The sequence below is a fragment of the Gadus chalcogrammus genome, chromosome 1 (genome assembly GCF_026213295.1).
Source record: "Gadus chalcogrammus isolate NIFS_2021 chromosome 1, NIFS_Gcha_1.0, whole genome shotgun sequence".
NCBI lineage: Eukaryota > Metazoa > Chordata > Actinopteri > Gadiformes > Gadidae > Gadus > Gadus chalcogrammus.
In genome coordinates, this window is record NC_079412.1 from 10934964 (window position 1) to 10949963 (window position 15000).

A 15000-nucleotide genomic window follows, 5' to 3' on the forward strand; every position below is an offset into this window, starting at 1 on the left:
TAAAGGAGGGAAACTTTGTGTCCCATCGGCCTCTGCTTGTCTTCAGGATTTATCGCGGTTGAAAATGTTTTATTCAGAGGTGTATTTGGGAGTGACAATGCACAAAACAAAAAGCCATAACTTTTTCCATGTCAGCGCGGAGCGTGTCTTAACACATCACGCTCCGCCGAACACAACCCTGATCCCAGCGCCTAGCGCGCAGTTCCACTGACCTGGTGTTCTGGGCCAGGCGGGGGCTGAGGAGGGTGGGGTGCTCTGGGGCGGGGGGGCAGGGGGGGGCGGGGGAGCATTAAGTGCCTTAAACTCAATCATACAGCCAGAGACCCATGAAATATTAACATCTTAAAAGCTAATCTTTTTCTTCTCTAAATGTACTAAGTTTGAGTTATATATTTAATCGCTGACACACATTCTGACTGGAAGTGAGTTTGTCCAGCGAGCGTGGCTTAATTCACCCGGGGGGGGGGGGGGAGAGAAAGAATAACCTCTGCCCGCTCGCTGGCATTCTGGATTAAATACCGATTTAAAAGGCTGCTAACTGGTGTGTGTCCCGCCGACCTCAGAGACGTGTTAAGACCTTGTGAACAAACCCGACCGTGTGTGTTTGTCGCTCCCTCGCCACAGAGCTGCTGGACACGCGTGCGGCCCGGCCCTTCAGCTTCGCCTTCAACACCAGCGACTACCGAATCCTCCTGATGGACCAGGACCAGGGCCGGCTGTACCTGGGCAGCCGGGAGTACCTGGTGGCCCTGGACATGCAGAACGTCAACAAGGAGCCCCTCATAGTAAGTCCGCCCTGCTTGGCTGCTGTGGCACTGCCTCCCAGTGCTGCTGTCTCCGCTTGTTCCATAGTTCTGTTTTCCCTGGGCCGCATGGTCCGCAAGGAGGGACGGTGTGAAGTCTGTGCTCGGTTTAACTGCAGCTGTGCTTCCTCAAACGCAGATCCACTGGCCGGCGTCTGCGAAAAGAAAGGGAGAATGTCAGATGACAGGAAAGGGAAGACAGGTATGATCATGTTTCTGTTGTTTGTTTTTTTCCCCCCTGCCTTTTCATTGATGGGAATCTGTGTGTGTGTGTGTGTGCGCCGTGCGGAGGAAGGAAAGAGCACGTATCCCCCTGTGGTGTTTGACATCCATCCGTCCGTCCCTTTGTTGCAGGGTGAATGTGCCAACTTTGTGCGGTTAATAGAGCCGTGGAACCGCACCCACCTCTACACCTGTGGCACGGGGGCCTACCAGCCCATCTGCACCTTCATCAACCGGGGATGGAGGGCGGAGGTGAACACCCGTTCTGAAACAAAAACCAAAGAAAAGAAACAAAGAGAAAACTGAATGTACATGAGTGGAAGGAGGGCTGTGCCGGCTCTGTCCCCCTTCACTTTTAACGGCCTCCAATCTGGTCCACGGCTTTGTTTACAACCTCCCCGAAGTCCCTGGTGGCGTTCGCAGCCGCCTATTTTTACACGTCCTCTCTGTGGCTAATCTGTTCCTGCAGGACTACCTGTTCAGACTGGTCCCCGGGTATGCGGATTCAGGGAAGGGGAAATGTTCCTACGATCCGAACCAGGAGAACATTGCCGTTCTGATCGGTAAGACCGACGCAGTGCATTGAAGCGTCCATGGCTCTGCACGGGTTCAGCGGGTCAGCGGGGTGGGTTGTCGGTTCCATTCCCACCCTAACCTTTGCCTTTTGTCGTTGTGCTCGCTGTGTCACCTGCAGACGGCAATCTCTACGCAGGGGTCCACATCGACTTCATGAGCACGGATGCTGCTCTGTTCAGAACCATGGGGGGCCGGACAGCAATCAGGACGGAGCAATATGACTCTCGGTGGCTCAACGGTGAGACTTTAGAGGGGGGGGGGGGGGGGTACATGCTTTAAAGGACAAGACTGCTCTGGGTAATCAAACCATTGTAACCTCTCTCCTGGCCTCACCCAAACATCCGTTGCCAATATTATTTTTCAAAAGCATTAATAAATAATTAATTAATTGTGAATTATTAATAAAGGCCCACGCTAACTGCTCGATTCTGCCTTAGAGGATTTAGCGCGCGCCTGCCATGAAGGTTAATAGCGGTAGCACTTCAGTCAAGACCTTTGTTTAACTACTTGTTTGGCGATTCACAGTTTTCTGTCCACCACTCCGTACTGACGCGACTTATTCCAAAAGATTAAAGAGCTATATTGCTATTGATGGATAGGATAGTCTTTTTTGTCCCGAGGGGTGATTTGGTTTGCAAACAGTCAACATAACCAATAAACATCATAAAATACAAATTAAAAAAAAGATTCCAAAATACGAACCATTATATCAGTAACCTATGTCCCTAAGCCAGTAGAGACCGTTACAATGGCTTCATCCCAGACTGGTATGTCCTCTAAGTAACGTGTGACTCAACTGGTTGAGCATGCCTATCGTCACATCTCCCCCCCCCACCACCACAGAGCCGGTGTTCCTGAAGATCCAGCAGATCCCAGACAGCGCAGAGCGGAATGACAACAAGCTGTACTTCTTCTTCCGTGAGAAGAGCCTGGACTCAGTGAGCGGGGCGAGCCCCAGCGTCCTGGCCCGCGTGGGGAGAGTGTGTCTGGTGAGTCCCAACCAACACGCAGGATGTGCTCCCTTTACAACGCTTTGAATCAAAGAACATATCGTTAGCCTCATAGCATAATCGGCTAAGTCATATTTTGGCCAAATTGTGATATCTAACCTAACTCTACTCTACTAACGCTACTGATTCAGTGGCTATATCCTAAGCCAATCAGAGTGTTTTTTACATTCCATGATCACTATCTGCCTAAGTCATCTGTTTCACTGAGGCATTTTTGACGCTCAATTCAGGATGAACCTTAAAATACAACTCAGGCAATTATGCTATGAGGCTAACGATATCATGTCAACGGTGTGGTGTTTTAAAGGTGATTTGTGCAGAAGCGGTCCCATCGCTACCGAGTCCCTACTTAATCATTTAGCAGCCTAAGATACCCCCTAACCACCAGACTATCTCTTCCTAGAACGACGAGGGGGGGCAGAAGTCTCTGGTGAACCGCTGGACCACGTTCCTGAAGGCCCGCCTCATATGCTCGGTGCTGGGGGAGGACGGGGTGGAGACGGCCTTTGATGAACTCAGTAAGACGCTTAATGAATTACACCAGCTCCCATGAAACAGGCCTTCAATGGAATCCGAACCGCATTCCCCGACGGGAGTGCTGCCACTAAGTGATGGATCTCTCTGTCATCCCTCTTCCAGGGGATGTGTTCATTCAGCCAACGCAGGATGAGAAGAACCCAGTGGTGTACGCTCTGTTCACCACCGCTGGGTGAGTCGCTAAGGAGGATTTATGTGGTCTATCTATGGCACACTTTGCCTTCAGTCTCTCTAGTGTGGGATGAGGAAGAGAATACTGGACAAGAATAGACTCGGGCCTCTGAGTATTGCTGTACCTATTTAATATTTTCAGAGGCATGTCCTAGTAATCCCCACACTAATAACAATTCTGTGTGGGTTTGTGGGTGTGTGTGTGTGTGTGTGCATACGTATGTGTGTGTGTGTGTGTGTGTTCTAGCTCTGTGTTCAAGGGCTCAGCAGTCTGTGTGTACTCCATGGCTGACATCCGCAACGTCTTCAACGGACCTTTTGCCCACAAACACGGTCATAACTATCAATGGACAGAATATACCGGAAAGATACCATACCCCCGGCCTGGCACTGTAGGTTTGATTCTATCTACCAATGTATAATGCACAATCAGATACGACTTTAAGGATTTTCCCTGACCCGCTCACATTCTAATAAAATGAATAGTGAATTAAGTGAAGGAGAAAAAACATAAAATATAGAAATTTCACTTTTATAATTTATTTTTCCTAGTGTCCAGGGGGTACTTTTACGCCTGGCATTGACTCATCCAAGGACTTCTCTGACGAGGCGGTGAACTTCATGCGAGCCCACCCCCTCATGTTCAACGCTGTATATCCTATCCATCGTCGCCCCCTAGTGGTGAGGAGCGGTGTAGACTACCGGTACACCGCCATGGTAGTGGACCAGGTAGATGCCGTAGATGGCCGCTATGAGGTGCTGTTTCTGGGGACAGGTGAGTTATAGCGTTTGAGGTTTATTCAATTAAAGTTTTAGTTCAGTTAACTTGATGTATAGGTATAAAGCAGAAGTGGGAAATTTGGCACAATGCAGTATGATAAAAAAAAAGCTTTGTAAATTTGTGTTTTTTTATTTGTGTTTTGTGCTGAATATAATCTCCCCTTTTTACTCTGACAGATCATGGCACTGTCCAAAAGGTCATCGTTCTGCCTAAAGACCCCACTAACCTGGAGGAGCTGACTCTGGAGGAAGTCGAGGTGTTCAGGGTACGTACTTATAAGTCGTCCAAATGAACAGCAGCTTTTGATTTGACGTTAGGCAACATTAAAATGACGTGTTATTTGTTTACAGAACAAGGCGGCCGTGAAGACAATGAAAATATCTTCCAAAAGAGTAAGGAGACACACCCTTGTTTTCCATAACAATGAATCTGTCAAATTGATCTGCATTTTTGAACTTGTACGTATTCTGCGTTCGTCTCCCGTGGCCTAATGCTTTGGTTCCTGTTTGGTTTGCGTCGCCACAGCAACAGCTGTACGTGTCCTCTGACGCCGGGCTGACCCAGGTGTCCCTGCACCGCTGCGGGGTGTACGGCCGGGCCTGCTCCGACTGCTGCCTGGCCCGGGACCCCTACTGCGCCTGGGACGGGGAGACCTGCTCTGCCTTCACCCCCTCCACCAAGAGGTCAGGGTCACACACACACGCACGCACACGCACACACACACATGCCCGCACGCACGCACACTCATTGGGTCTTAATCAAAAGATTGCAATTGTTACAGATTACCTTTTGAAACATTGCATGTGATCAGAGGGATTTTATAATGCAAACAGAAACACAAACAGAATTTTAAACTCTCAATGGAAATGCATGCTATTCACGTGTCCTACCAGCAGGGGGAGATTGTGTGATCGCTGATGATGTGTTGCTTTGCGTTTTCTGAAGGCGAAGCCGAAGGCAGGACGTCAAGCACGGTGATCCGCTGCGACAGTGTCGAGGTTTCAATGCCAAGGGTGACTCAATCATTTGATTAATATTCGTACAGGTTTATTGGCCCCTGAGATCTATTACTGATTCATAACAAAATATAATATTATTATTATCTAATATTAATTAATTAGTCATATGTGTTCACATTCGCTCCATCTCTTCTGCTATGATGTGTAGAGAACCGGCAGAAAGAGATGGTGCAGTTTGGAGTTGAGGGCAGCAGTACATTCCTGGAGTGTGAGCCACGCTCTCCACAGGCCTCCGTCAAATGGCTCTTCCTCCGAGAAGGGAGGAGGAAAGTGGTCAGTCATCCTCCTCCTCTTCCTCCTCCCCCTTCTCCCCTTTCTTCTCCTCCTCCTCCTCCTCCTCCTCCTCCTCATTCCCCTCTCCTCCTCCTCCTCCCCCTCCTCCTCCTCCCCCTCCTCCTCCTCCCCCTCCTCCTCCTCCCCCCCTCCCCCCCTCCCCCCCCCTCCTCCTCCTCCTCATTCTCCTCCCCCCTCTCCTCCTCCTCCTCCCCCCCTCCCCCCCCCCCTCCTCCTCCCCCTCATCCACATTATGTGTGACTCATTTGTTTACTCCACCCTGCAGCTCAGTCGGGCCGGCGGAGTTCTCAAAACCAACAACGGCATCCTCCTGAAGGCGCTGAACCAGTCGGACGCCGGGCAGTACCACTGCCTGGCCACGGAGAACAACTTCAAGCACACGGTGACGCGCATCGCCTTGCGCATCCTGGACCGGGACATCGTGCTGGCGCTGACCTCCCGCGACCCCGACAAGGAGCCCCACGCTCCGCCCAAAAGCCCGCCCCACGCCGCCCACCCGCACGCACCCCCGTCCGCCCCCGCCGCACCCACGCCGTTCCCGCCGGAGATCAGACTGATCCACCAGTACTGCCAGTCCTACTGGGAACAGATGAGCTCAAAGCAGCAGCAGCAGCAGCAGCAGCCGCCGCGGCGGCAGCAGACCCGCAAACGCACCAGCCGCAGGCACACAGAGAGCCAGGAGAAGGGCCTGGGCTAGACACCGGCGGCCGGGACGCTGGAGACCAACTTCCATTGTTACAGTGTCATGCTCCCCCCCCCCCCCCCCCCGACCGACCAGCCGACCACATCCCCTCAACGTGAGACAGGTGGGGATCTCGTGTCATGAGAAAATATAAAGAAATGTAATATATTAGTTGTGAATATAATATATTGATGTTAACCGTTTGGACGGTAATTTTATTGAGAAGGCGTAATGTGAGGTTATCATTGAAAACGACGTTGCATGCTGTGTTCCTCTTCGCCGGTTGAAAGTCCTACTGTCTGTGGTTGTTGTTGTTGATGATGTAGTTGTTGTCGTTGTTTATGATGATGTTGTTCTCGCGGTTGTGTTTTGCATTGTTGAATATCGCTGTCCCTTGGGTGTACTGCTTGTGATGGGTCCAGTTGCAGTTTAACGTGGACATGTGTAGTGACTTTGACTGTCTAGTTTCCTGGTGCCCTGCGCATGTTTGTTGTAGACTTGTATAGCGTACAGTGTTTTTCCAGTTATGCACTTTGACGGTGGTGGTTTTAGAGGGAATGAGGTCTTTTTTGCACATATATGTATGAGATGATATGATGATATTTACAGTATAGGACATTTGTATGAAAATTTAAGGAAATGGGAATGATACTGGCTTAGACCTAACATAAATTGTCATAGATCTGTCACATACTGAATGTTGAAATGATTTAACTGAATGGTATGAGCGATGGCTCGTCTAGATACATTCTCATAACCGGCCACCATCAGCTACAATTTGAGTAACATAAAGCAGGCACCGACAATGTTCAAAATATTTCCTTTATTTTTGAAATGGCATTCAGGCTTGTGATATTATTCATTCAACGGTTTGTTTATATGGGACACCCACCCTGTTTAATCTGAGATTTACTTCACTCTCAATGTTTCAACGCACAAACAAGGGAGATATGACAAACCTGAAAAAAAGAAATCGGTGGACCACGTTGACGCAAACTCACACACACACACACACACACACACACACACACACACACACACACACACACACACACACACACACACACACACACACACACACACAAAGAAACCCTAAACACAACCCTCCTCAATCGTCCCAATCATCGTCGTCATCGTCATCATCGGCACAGTCTCCATCATCCTCATCTGCAAAAACAAGGCACAAACACACACGCGCACACACAAACACACACACGGAGCGTGAGCTTCACAAGTAACCAGGATCACAGGAATCAGGTGTTGCCTTATATATAATATTTACCAGAGGAGTGAATGGTTTTCCTCCTCTTCTGCATGACCATCATCAGCGCTCCCACGATGCCCTCCCCTTCACCCGCCGATGCGGGCGTAGCGGTCTCAGGGTACTCCGTCACCTGCAACGCAAACAACGTTCGAGAATACCTTTAAGTCCGATCCTGTCCCAGGGCGCCTGCAGGCACTTGCATTGTGTGAGCAGTCAGCCCCCATGCTGGTGACTCCCAGTCACCAGCATGTGACTCACAACAAGGAAATTAGATATTGGTCATCATTACATAGGTAAAGACTGGTTTGTTTACATTCTTCAGCTTCCTCCCCAGACGGATCTGGCTGAGCAGGGAGTCACGTCCGTCCGTGACCTCAGGCTCGTGTCCTCCTCCTCCTCCTCCTCCTCCTCCTCCTCCTCCTCCTCCACCTAGCCTGGCCGCTGGACCCCCAGGGAAGGGCGGAGGGGGGGCGTGGAAGTCTTGGTCGTCCTGCAGAGGCTTTGCTGCCGGTGGTGGGGGCGGGGGAGGTGGGCCACCGAGATGAGCGGCTGCCGGGGCGAGGTGGGGGGGGGGGGGTCCCGCGAACGAGTGAGCAGGAGGAGGAGGAGGTGGAGGGGCGGGGCCATGGGACGACATATGGGGAGGCGGCGGCGGGAAATGCTGCTGGTGCGGGGCGTCGAGCTTGGAGGGGGGCGGGGGGTACGCGGGGGACCTGAACTGGGGAGGGGGCGGTGGTGGGTGACCGCCTCCACCGCCGCCCCGGCTGGTGGGCGGCGGTGGAGGCGGTGGACCCCCGTGAGGAGGCGCTGGACCCCCGTGAGGAGGCGCTGGACCCCCGTGAGGAGGGGGCGGCGGTGGGGGGCCCCCCCCGCGCTGGGGGGATTGGCCCGGGACGGGGGGCAGGGGGCCAGAGCGGCGCGTGGGCGGCCGGGTCGGGAAAGAAGAGGAGGGGGAGGAGCCCGGCGGAGGCGGGAGAGGGCCCTGACGGCCATGTTGGGGAGGGGGAGGGGGGCCGGCTGAAAACATAAAAAGAAACAGAGAAATTCAGAAGACATTAAACAATGCATTAAAGGGGCTGAGAACGCCGACCTAGGAGGCTCATGGGTCTGACCTCTGTTGACCTCCATCTTCACGGCCTCCATGCCCCCCGACTGCTGGATGATGTTGAAGATGAGCTCGGAGGTCTCCTCGTCCTTCATCTCCGCCTCGCCGATCCCCGCGCTGGCCAGCAGCTTCACCAGGTCCGGGTCCATGGTGTTGGGGTCCCAGCCCACGTGGCTCACATGGCTGTACAGGGACAGAGAGGCGGAGAGAGTGAGAGAGAGAGAGAGCGAGAGAGAGAGAGAGTGAGAGAGAGAGAGAGAGAGAGAGAGAGAGTGAGAGAGATAGTAAGAGAGAGAGAGAGAGAGAACGAGAGAGAGAGAGAGTGAGAGAGATAGTAAGAGAGAGAGAGAGAGAGAACGAGAGAGAGAGAGAGAGAGAGAGAGAGAGAGAGAGAGAGAGAGAGAGAGAGAGAGAGAGAGAAAGAGAGACACACACAGCACAAAGGTTTTTGATCTATCCAGTTCAAACTTGAATCTCCTCAGTTAAATACAGAGTATTATTCTGGCCTATTGCTGCTCACGTGAAGCCGCTAGGCGCTCCTATGTCGCGCTTGGTGAGTTTGGAGCCCTTGTTTTTTCCTTTCTTCTCCTTCTTCCCTTTCTTGCTGGTGGAGAAGGAGGCGACCGGCCCGGGCATGGAGCGGAAGTGAGAGGACTGAACGTCCTGGTTTTGGATGTCCACCGTAGCCATGGAAAAACCTTTTGTTCAGTGAACATAAGTCAGATCCTAGCGTTGAGGGTTAGCATTGCTAATAAAACCATGCATATAGGAGATGGGGGGGGGGGGATTACCTTTGTTTGTCGGTGGTGGAGGCAAACTTCGGCCTGTTGCGAGTTATAGAAAAAAAGACGGATGTTAGATATTGAAGGATGTTGATTTGGAAATGGAACTATGGCATCCAATGACACTATCTCACCATTGGAAGACTGAGGTTGTTGTGTCTTTTCTGTCATTGCCATGGAGACAGGTACATGATTAATGTCAATAGCCTTTCAGTCAATATTAGTCATTAGTCTTCAATCAAAACATAAGGGTATGTTATGGCTGTGGAGATGTGCCTTTGAGATGCATGTATTTTGCATAGACAAATCAGGCATTAGGTACGACAAAGAGAAGGCAATTATTTAAATGTTGCAAATATTTACTTGACCGACCTCGACGGTTATTTCTTTGGTTAATCTTGTCCTCTACGACACGTTGGAAGATTTCCGCTTCTTGCGTACTGGCAAAGCTGAGCCCCACTTGGCAATCCTGTGTTGCATTCGAATAAAACAGCAGCATGGGGGGGGGGGGGGGGGGGGGGGGCATAGAGTGTGTTATGAATAAGTGAATCATCTGAATCATGGGCATTATGAAAACGCCAAGAGTCAAGATAGGTCCTACATCAGCTGGGAATGTGTGGAAGTACGGCCGAGGACAGCTGTAAACAAACTGCGAGTAGAGCTCCTGCTCCCAGAACTGAACTCCAGCCTGAAACGATGACATCAGACAGGGTTATGCGTTCAGTAGTCGTCCCTGGAGCCAGTGATTAGGCCCTGGCCACACACAAGGTGGACGAACCAGTCCCAGTCCCAGTAGCTACTGTGTTCCTCTGGCTGTGTTTACCTTCAGGTCGAACACGCGTATGAAGTAGGACCTCTGGGGGTTGTCCTTCACGAAGCGGACCACCCCCGTGTGCTGCAGGGTCCACACCGACGGGCTGTGAGGCAGGGCCATGTACAGCTGGACCACCGCGGTGGCCATAGCCTACACACACACGCACGCACACACACGCACACACACACACGCACACGCACACACACACACACACACACAAACACACACATAAATACATACACATACACATGTAAATATACACTCGCAAAGGCATACACGCACAGATGCAAACATACCCTCAAACACACACACACACACACACACACACACACACACACACACACACACACACACACACACAGAGGCAAGCATCTAACCACACACACAAACACACAAACATTGAAAATATGTGAAGTGACTACTTCCATGAGGAAGATTGGTGTTCACTTAATGCACATATAAGTCACTCATATAGTCATGAAACAAAGTAGGGATATAGAAACTACATTTTCAGGCCAGCCTGAACCAACTTGGCTTGGTTTCCTTCAACCAGCTGAAGACTGAACTCACTTCAACTAATTAGAAACTAAAGAGGGCACTTCACCTCTAACTCTGACACCAGAGGAGGAGGAAACTGCTCAACTGCAGCTTCCTCTTGCGGCAGCTTGCTATTCTCATCTAATGACATCACACAGTTTGCAGCCTAGCGTGTCAATGCAATTCACATAAGGAACCCAAAAAGGCCCACGAGTAAGATCTAATGCGACCTTTGGTAGTTCATGTGAACAGAGCAAGGCCTCCTGGCCTGCAGCCACAAGCTGAATAACCTGTAATACTCAACATGCCTTACTCAATACTCATAGTCTTGAGTAGGGCCAATACTAAAGACACACAGAGGAGCGCACCAAACACTGTGGTTAACATACTACCCCCCCCCCCCCCCCCCCCGCCCACCCACCCTTCCGTCCCTCAGTGACAACTTACAGTACACCTTCTTCCCAGGAGTTCCTCCATCTTCCCGTTCTCCTCCAGGGTCAGCAGGGAGCTGTGGGTGCCCTCCCTAGCGCTCCTGGATCCCCGGGTCATGATGGTGCTGTGGCGCAGGGCAGAGACCTTCCCTCCTCTCTCTGTCGCTCTCTACACCTCGGCCTCGCAGTAACTAAGAAGCTGATGCGAGCCAGGGAGTTTTTCCGTGTGTGTGTGCACACGGCAGACAAGAACAGGAAATGGACGACCGCATTTTTCAACCCGTTTCTTTTCTGTCTCTATCTCTCGCTCGCTCGGTCTCTCTTTCTCTCTCTCTCTCTCTCTCTCTCTCTCTCTCTCTCTCTGTGTCTCATGGGCTGAACCCAAATTAGCCTGATACTTCCACTTTTAAAGTGCTGCTCTGACAGTTCAACAGTTTCTGCTTTTTATGAGCAGGACTTGAACAACATCAATTGTTGTCTCTCAATATATCTATTTACCTATATCTATATCTATATGTTTATTTATATTCATTTATTTATATGTATACATGCATGTACTATATACATATCTATACATACACATATATGTATAAATAGCCTTACTTTTCTGATGAATTTCCATGAAATGTGGTGACCCAAGAATTTGAAAACATTCCCAGATAATATATAATACATTTTATTGACTTACAGATCGCATAATTCAAATTAATTTAAAAAGAAACAAGTAAACAACAAAAACCAAATACATTAAAGACACCACCAACACGATTGATTAAGGTCCATAGATTACAAATTGATCAATTCCTTGGGAGGGTTAGTGGGACATTGTTTTTACCGTCCATTGAAAGCACTTTTATTCTGATGGCTCTCCCTGGACATTATATCATTTGACATAAGGTACACATGGTTGTCTTTTATTAAAACCCATTCAGTCGGGCTACCCCAACCTGACACAAAATGGCTCATTTTTTGGGTTTTGGTTTGCAATGCATTGTAGGTTTTTTTACTCGGATGGATAAAAACACAGTTTAGCTTTAGCAGCCTTTTTCTATTTACTTCTTCTGAACTGTGAGACAAATAAATATGAATGTTTCAGTTGTGGTTATCAACATTACCAACACTGACATGATACAGGTTCAATACAATCAGCTTTGAGAGGGTTTCTCTTGACTGTTAAAAGAGGAGACGACATGCTGATCGAGCCTTTACACTGACAGGAAATGTTTAGTGTGTGATTGTGCACTGTGCACACATACAGAGCCTGTCTAACCACAAGCTGCTAGATTAGCCAGGCTAATCCTTGTGACGCATTAACCACAGTGTTAACAATCGTGATACACTTGTTGGACAACAGTTAACGATGATAAAAAATGGAGGGAATGTTTATATGTAGAAACATATGTAGAAAAAGGGTTATGAGTAGAAAAATGTGTTGCCACTCATCACCCGTCATTGCTAGTCAATGTGTTGTTATCTGATTCAGATAATGACAGTTATTTGGCCTTTTTGTTGGGGGAGGGAATGAAATGATTGCAACATGCCACAAGATGAGTCGGATACTCCAAAAACAGCTCCAACTGGAGCTCCATCTAGAGGTCGAAGGTGGCGGCCATATCAAGTAGCACAAGTTTTAATTATGGCAGTGGCTGGTATATTCCAATCTATACACACAATCTGTACCATCTTTGGCAGTTCCATTTCATTGCTTCTACACCCTCACCCCTGATTCACCCCAGAGGAACCAAGGCCATCTCTATAGGGGTTTGCCAGACTCTGTTGCGTTTCGACAGTGTCAACCAACGAGTTAAATGCCAAACTGCAGTGTTAAGATAGTTATGATATGTGTGTTCTCTCTCAATGTGTGTGCTCTCCCCCCCCACCAAGCGTCAATGCCTTTGCGTGGGAGGTAAGAGGATGTGGGGGAAACTCACTGGGTTTCCCCATGATAAGAAAACAGGGCAGACGGAGGGTGGGGGAGGGGGGAAGGTTGGGGGTCCGTTATGGGAAGGTGGCTGGGCGGGGGACCGGGGCAGCTTTGGTCGCCATTCGGTATTGAAGTACTTGTTTTGTCCGAGTCGGCGAGTAACTAGTGACCACCTCCGCTGTGGACGACTCCAGACACCCAGTCAGTGATGATGAAGGTCAGGCTCATTATCATGAGGATGAATCCCAGCGCAGCAAAGCACGCCGCCTGACAGAAGGAGAGCAGAGAGTGAGTCGATGGTAAAGGTGCTTCCAGCAGCAGACGCAGCAGCAGGGAGAGATGCTGAGACGAGTCAACGCAGTTTGAAGCTAAGCATTTGAAAATGCAGCACAGTTTGTTGATATAAACGCAAATGCAAACATTTACTGGGTGTTCCCTGATTAGCTGCCTGAGGATTTTAATCCTTTCTGTCTTTGTGCAAGCAGTGTTTTGTAAAAATGCGACAGCTGGATCATTTCTACGGGGTCCCAAGAGAGCAGTGATCATGTGGTCCTAGTGGGCACTACGGGGATGAAGGGGGGACGGGCTGTACCAGAATCTTTTTCCAGGACAGCAAAGGCTCCTGCTCTTCAGGAATTATCCGGATGTAGAAGATCCCCGGCAGGATGAAGATGAGGCTGGGGGCCGAGGTGGCTCCTGGAGGAGGAGGTGGAGGAGGAGGAGGAGGTAGAGGGGGTGGAATTAAAAAAAGAGAAGCGCAACATGAGAGCTGATGGAGGGCAGCGGTGCAAGAAATCACACAGAACTCGAATAGAGAACACGGTCCAGATCTAAACTAGTACTTGTTTTCTTGTTTTTTTGTAGTAGCGCTGTCAAGTTCTGGTCAGTTGGTCGATTATTGTGTTAGAAAAAACATTAATCACAAAAAAAAATAATATCGGGCTCTGTAGTTGCTGTTATAATAATCGTATGGTTCGATAGACTATAGGAATGTTTTCACAATTTTTAACTCGCCCAACTCGATGACAAATAAGTCGGTAGTGTGGCAGCATTTAGTAAAAAGAAGACAAAAAAGTATATATTTTTTGTTGTCTGTTAGGCTCTTTTTTGACGTTTGTGTTAAAAGACGCTCTGTGGCTCGTCAATATCACTGACGGGATATTTAGGATAACAGATAGAATAGAGTGCACTGTGGCAGGTTAAGTGAATCTAGAGATAATGTAATCATATTTTATTAAAATTTTCAACCGATGGATTGAGTTCTTCAAATTTCAGTCAACCAAGATTTTCTTTGGCTGACTTCAGTCTACAGTCATTTTGTAGGCACTTTTATTTATAAAGTTGACCCCTAATTTTTCCACTAATGGATTCCAGTAATGTAGACATATCAGAGTGAAAGTCAGTTTCAACTGTATGTAAGTATTTTGTACGATTTGAATGCATTAACCGTTGGGATCATTTTGTAGAGTGAGTCATATCCAGTTTCATTGGGTGTCAGTGGGGCTGCAGTGTGGTTTGTATTTTGCATAATGAGTAGAAATATCGCCCCAACAATGTCTCTGTGGAGGAGTGTGGCTACCCCACGGCTCTGAGGCTGGAATACCCCTCTAGTCACATGGGACTCAGGCGGGCCCCTCGATTGGCTGTCTTGAGACGTGACCTTTTGCTTTAGAGTTCTCAGAGACTCAGGTTCAGGCCTGCAGGCCTAACGGAGGGGCAATGTAACCACGTCGACCACTTCAACTAGGTGATGGCGTACCGATGAGGCCGAAGATGTCGCGTATGGAGGGCACCAGGATGACCAGCAGGTTGACGATGACCAGCAGCACCACGGCGATGGCGATGTGCCGCGCCCAGTGGAAGGGCTTGTCCGGGCAGACGATCTGGATGATCGCCCTGCGGATCTGAAGGACGCAATGAATATGCGGTTCATTATGAAATGTACATCGTTCCGTTTTCCCTGGTCGATGCTGCAGGACGCTGTCCTTGCACTAGGGGGTTAATGGAGGGAGGAGCGGGGGGGGGGGTCAGACACACAAATAGAAACA

The 15000-nt window shown here is 49.4% G+C and overlaps 3 protein-coding genes across 5 annotated transcripts in view; 1 reads left to right on the forward strand and 2 right to left on the reverse strand.

Moving 5' to 3' along the window:
* Positions 1-6110, forward strand: part of LOC130381399 (semaphorin-3F-like) — a 16630-nt gene extending 10520 nt beyond the window's left edge. For both annotated transcript variants that reach the window (XM_056589024.1, XM_056589015.1), the window contains exons 3-18: positions 625-785; positions 943-1005; positions 1158-1277; positions 1495-1588; positions 1720-1839; positions 2445-2590; positions 3015-3129; positions 3251-3320; positions 3567-3711; positions 3872-4094; positions 4277-4365; positions 4451-4492; positions 4626-4783; positions 5046-5113; positions 5268-5392; positions 5679-6110. In XM_056589024.1, the coding sequence (XP_056444999.1) occupies positions 625-785; positions 943-1005; positions 1158-1277; positions 1495-1588; positions 1720-1839; positions 2445-2590; positions 3015-3129; positions 3251-3320; positions 3567-3711; positions 3872-4094; positions 4277-4365; positions 4451-4492; positions 4626-4783; positions 5046-5113; positions 5268-5392; positions 5679-6110 (2171 nt within the window). The remainder of the gene's footprint in view (positions 1-624; positions 786-942; positions 1006-1157; positions 1278-1494; positions 1589-1719; positions 1840-2444; positions 2591-3014; positions 3130-3250; positions 3321-3566; positions 3712-3871; positions 4095-4276; positions 4366-4450; positions 4493-4625; positions 4784-5045; positions 5114-5267; positions 5393-5678) is intronic.
* A 565-nt stretch (positions 6111-6675) lies between these two features.
* On the reverse strand, positions 6676-11299 carry wasb (WASP actin nucleation promoting factor b). Its single transcript, XM_056600017.1, has 11 exons — positions 11045-11299; positions 10070-10210; positions 9848-9934; positions 9619-9715; positions 9381-9410; positions 9256-9288; positions 8985-9162; positions 8472-8647; positions 7673-8376; positions 7378-7489; positions 6676-7262 (listed from the first exon to the last, which is right to left on the reverse strand). The coding sequence occupies exons 1-11, from the start codon at positions 11144-11146 to the stop codon at positions 7204-7206; spliced, it is 1719 nt and encodes a 572-aa protein (XP_056455992.1). The 5' UTR covers positions 11147-11299; the 3' UTR covers positions 6676-7203.
* A 390-nt stretch (positions 11300-11689) lies between these two features.
* Positions 11690-15000, reverse strand: part of LOC130381416 (sodium-coupled neutral amino acid transporter 3-like) — a 10754-nt gene continuing 7443 nt past the window's right edge. For both annotated transcript variants that reach the window (XM_056589053.1, XM_056589047.1), the window contains exons 14-16: positions 14712-14856; positions 13545-13648; positions 11690-13219 (exon numbers count right to left, since the gene is read on the reverse strand). In XM_056589053.1, the coding sequence (XP_056445028.1) occupies positions 13115-13219; positions 13545-13648; positions 14712-14856 (354 nt within the window). In that variant the 3' untranslated portion in view covers positions 11690-13114. The remainder of the gene's footprint in view (positions 13220-13544; positions 13649-14711; positions 14857-15000) is intronic.

Coding starts and splice junctions, on each gene's coding strand:
- wasb (XM_056600017.1), bottom strand. CDS start 11,146: ATGACCCGGGGATCCAGGAGCGCTAGGGAGGGCACCCACAGCTCCCTG. Junction 9,716..9,847: donor TCCACACATTCCCAGCTGAT/GTAGGACCTATC, acceptor AATGCAACACAG/GATTGCCAAGTGGGGCTCAG. Junction 9,289..9,380: donor ACAACCTCAGTCTTCCAATG/GTGAGATAGTGT, acceptor AACTCGCAACAG/GCCGAAGTTTGCCTCCACCA.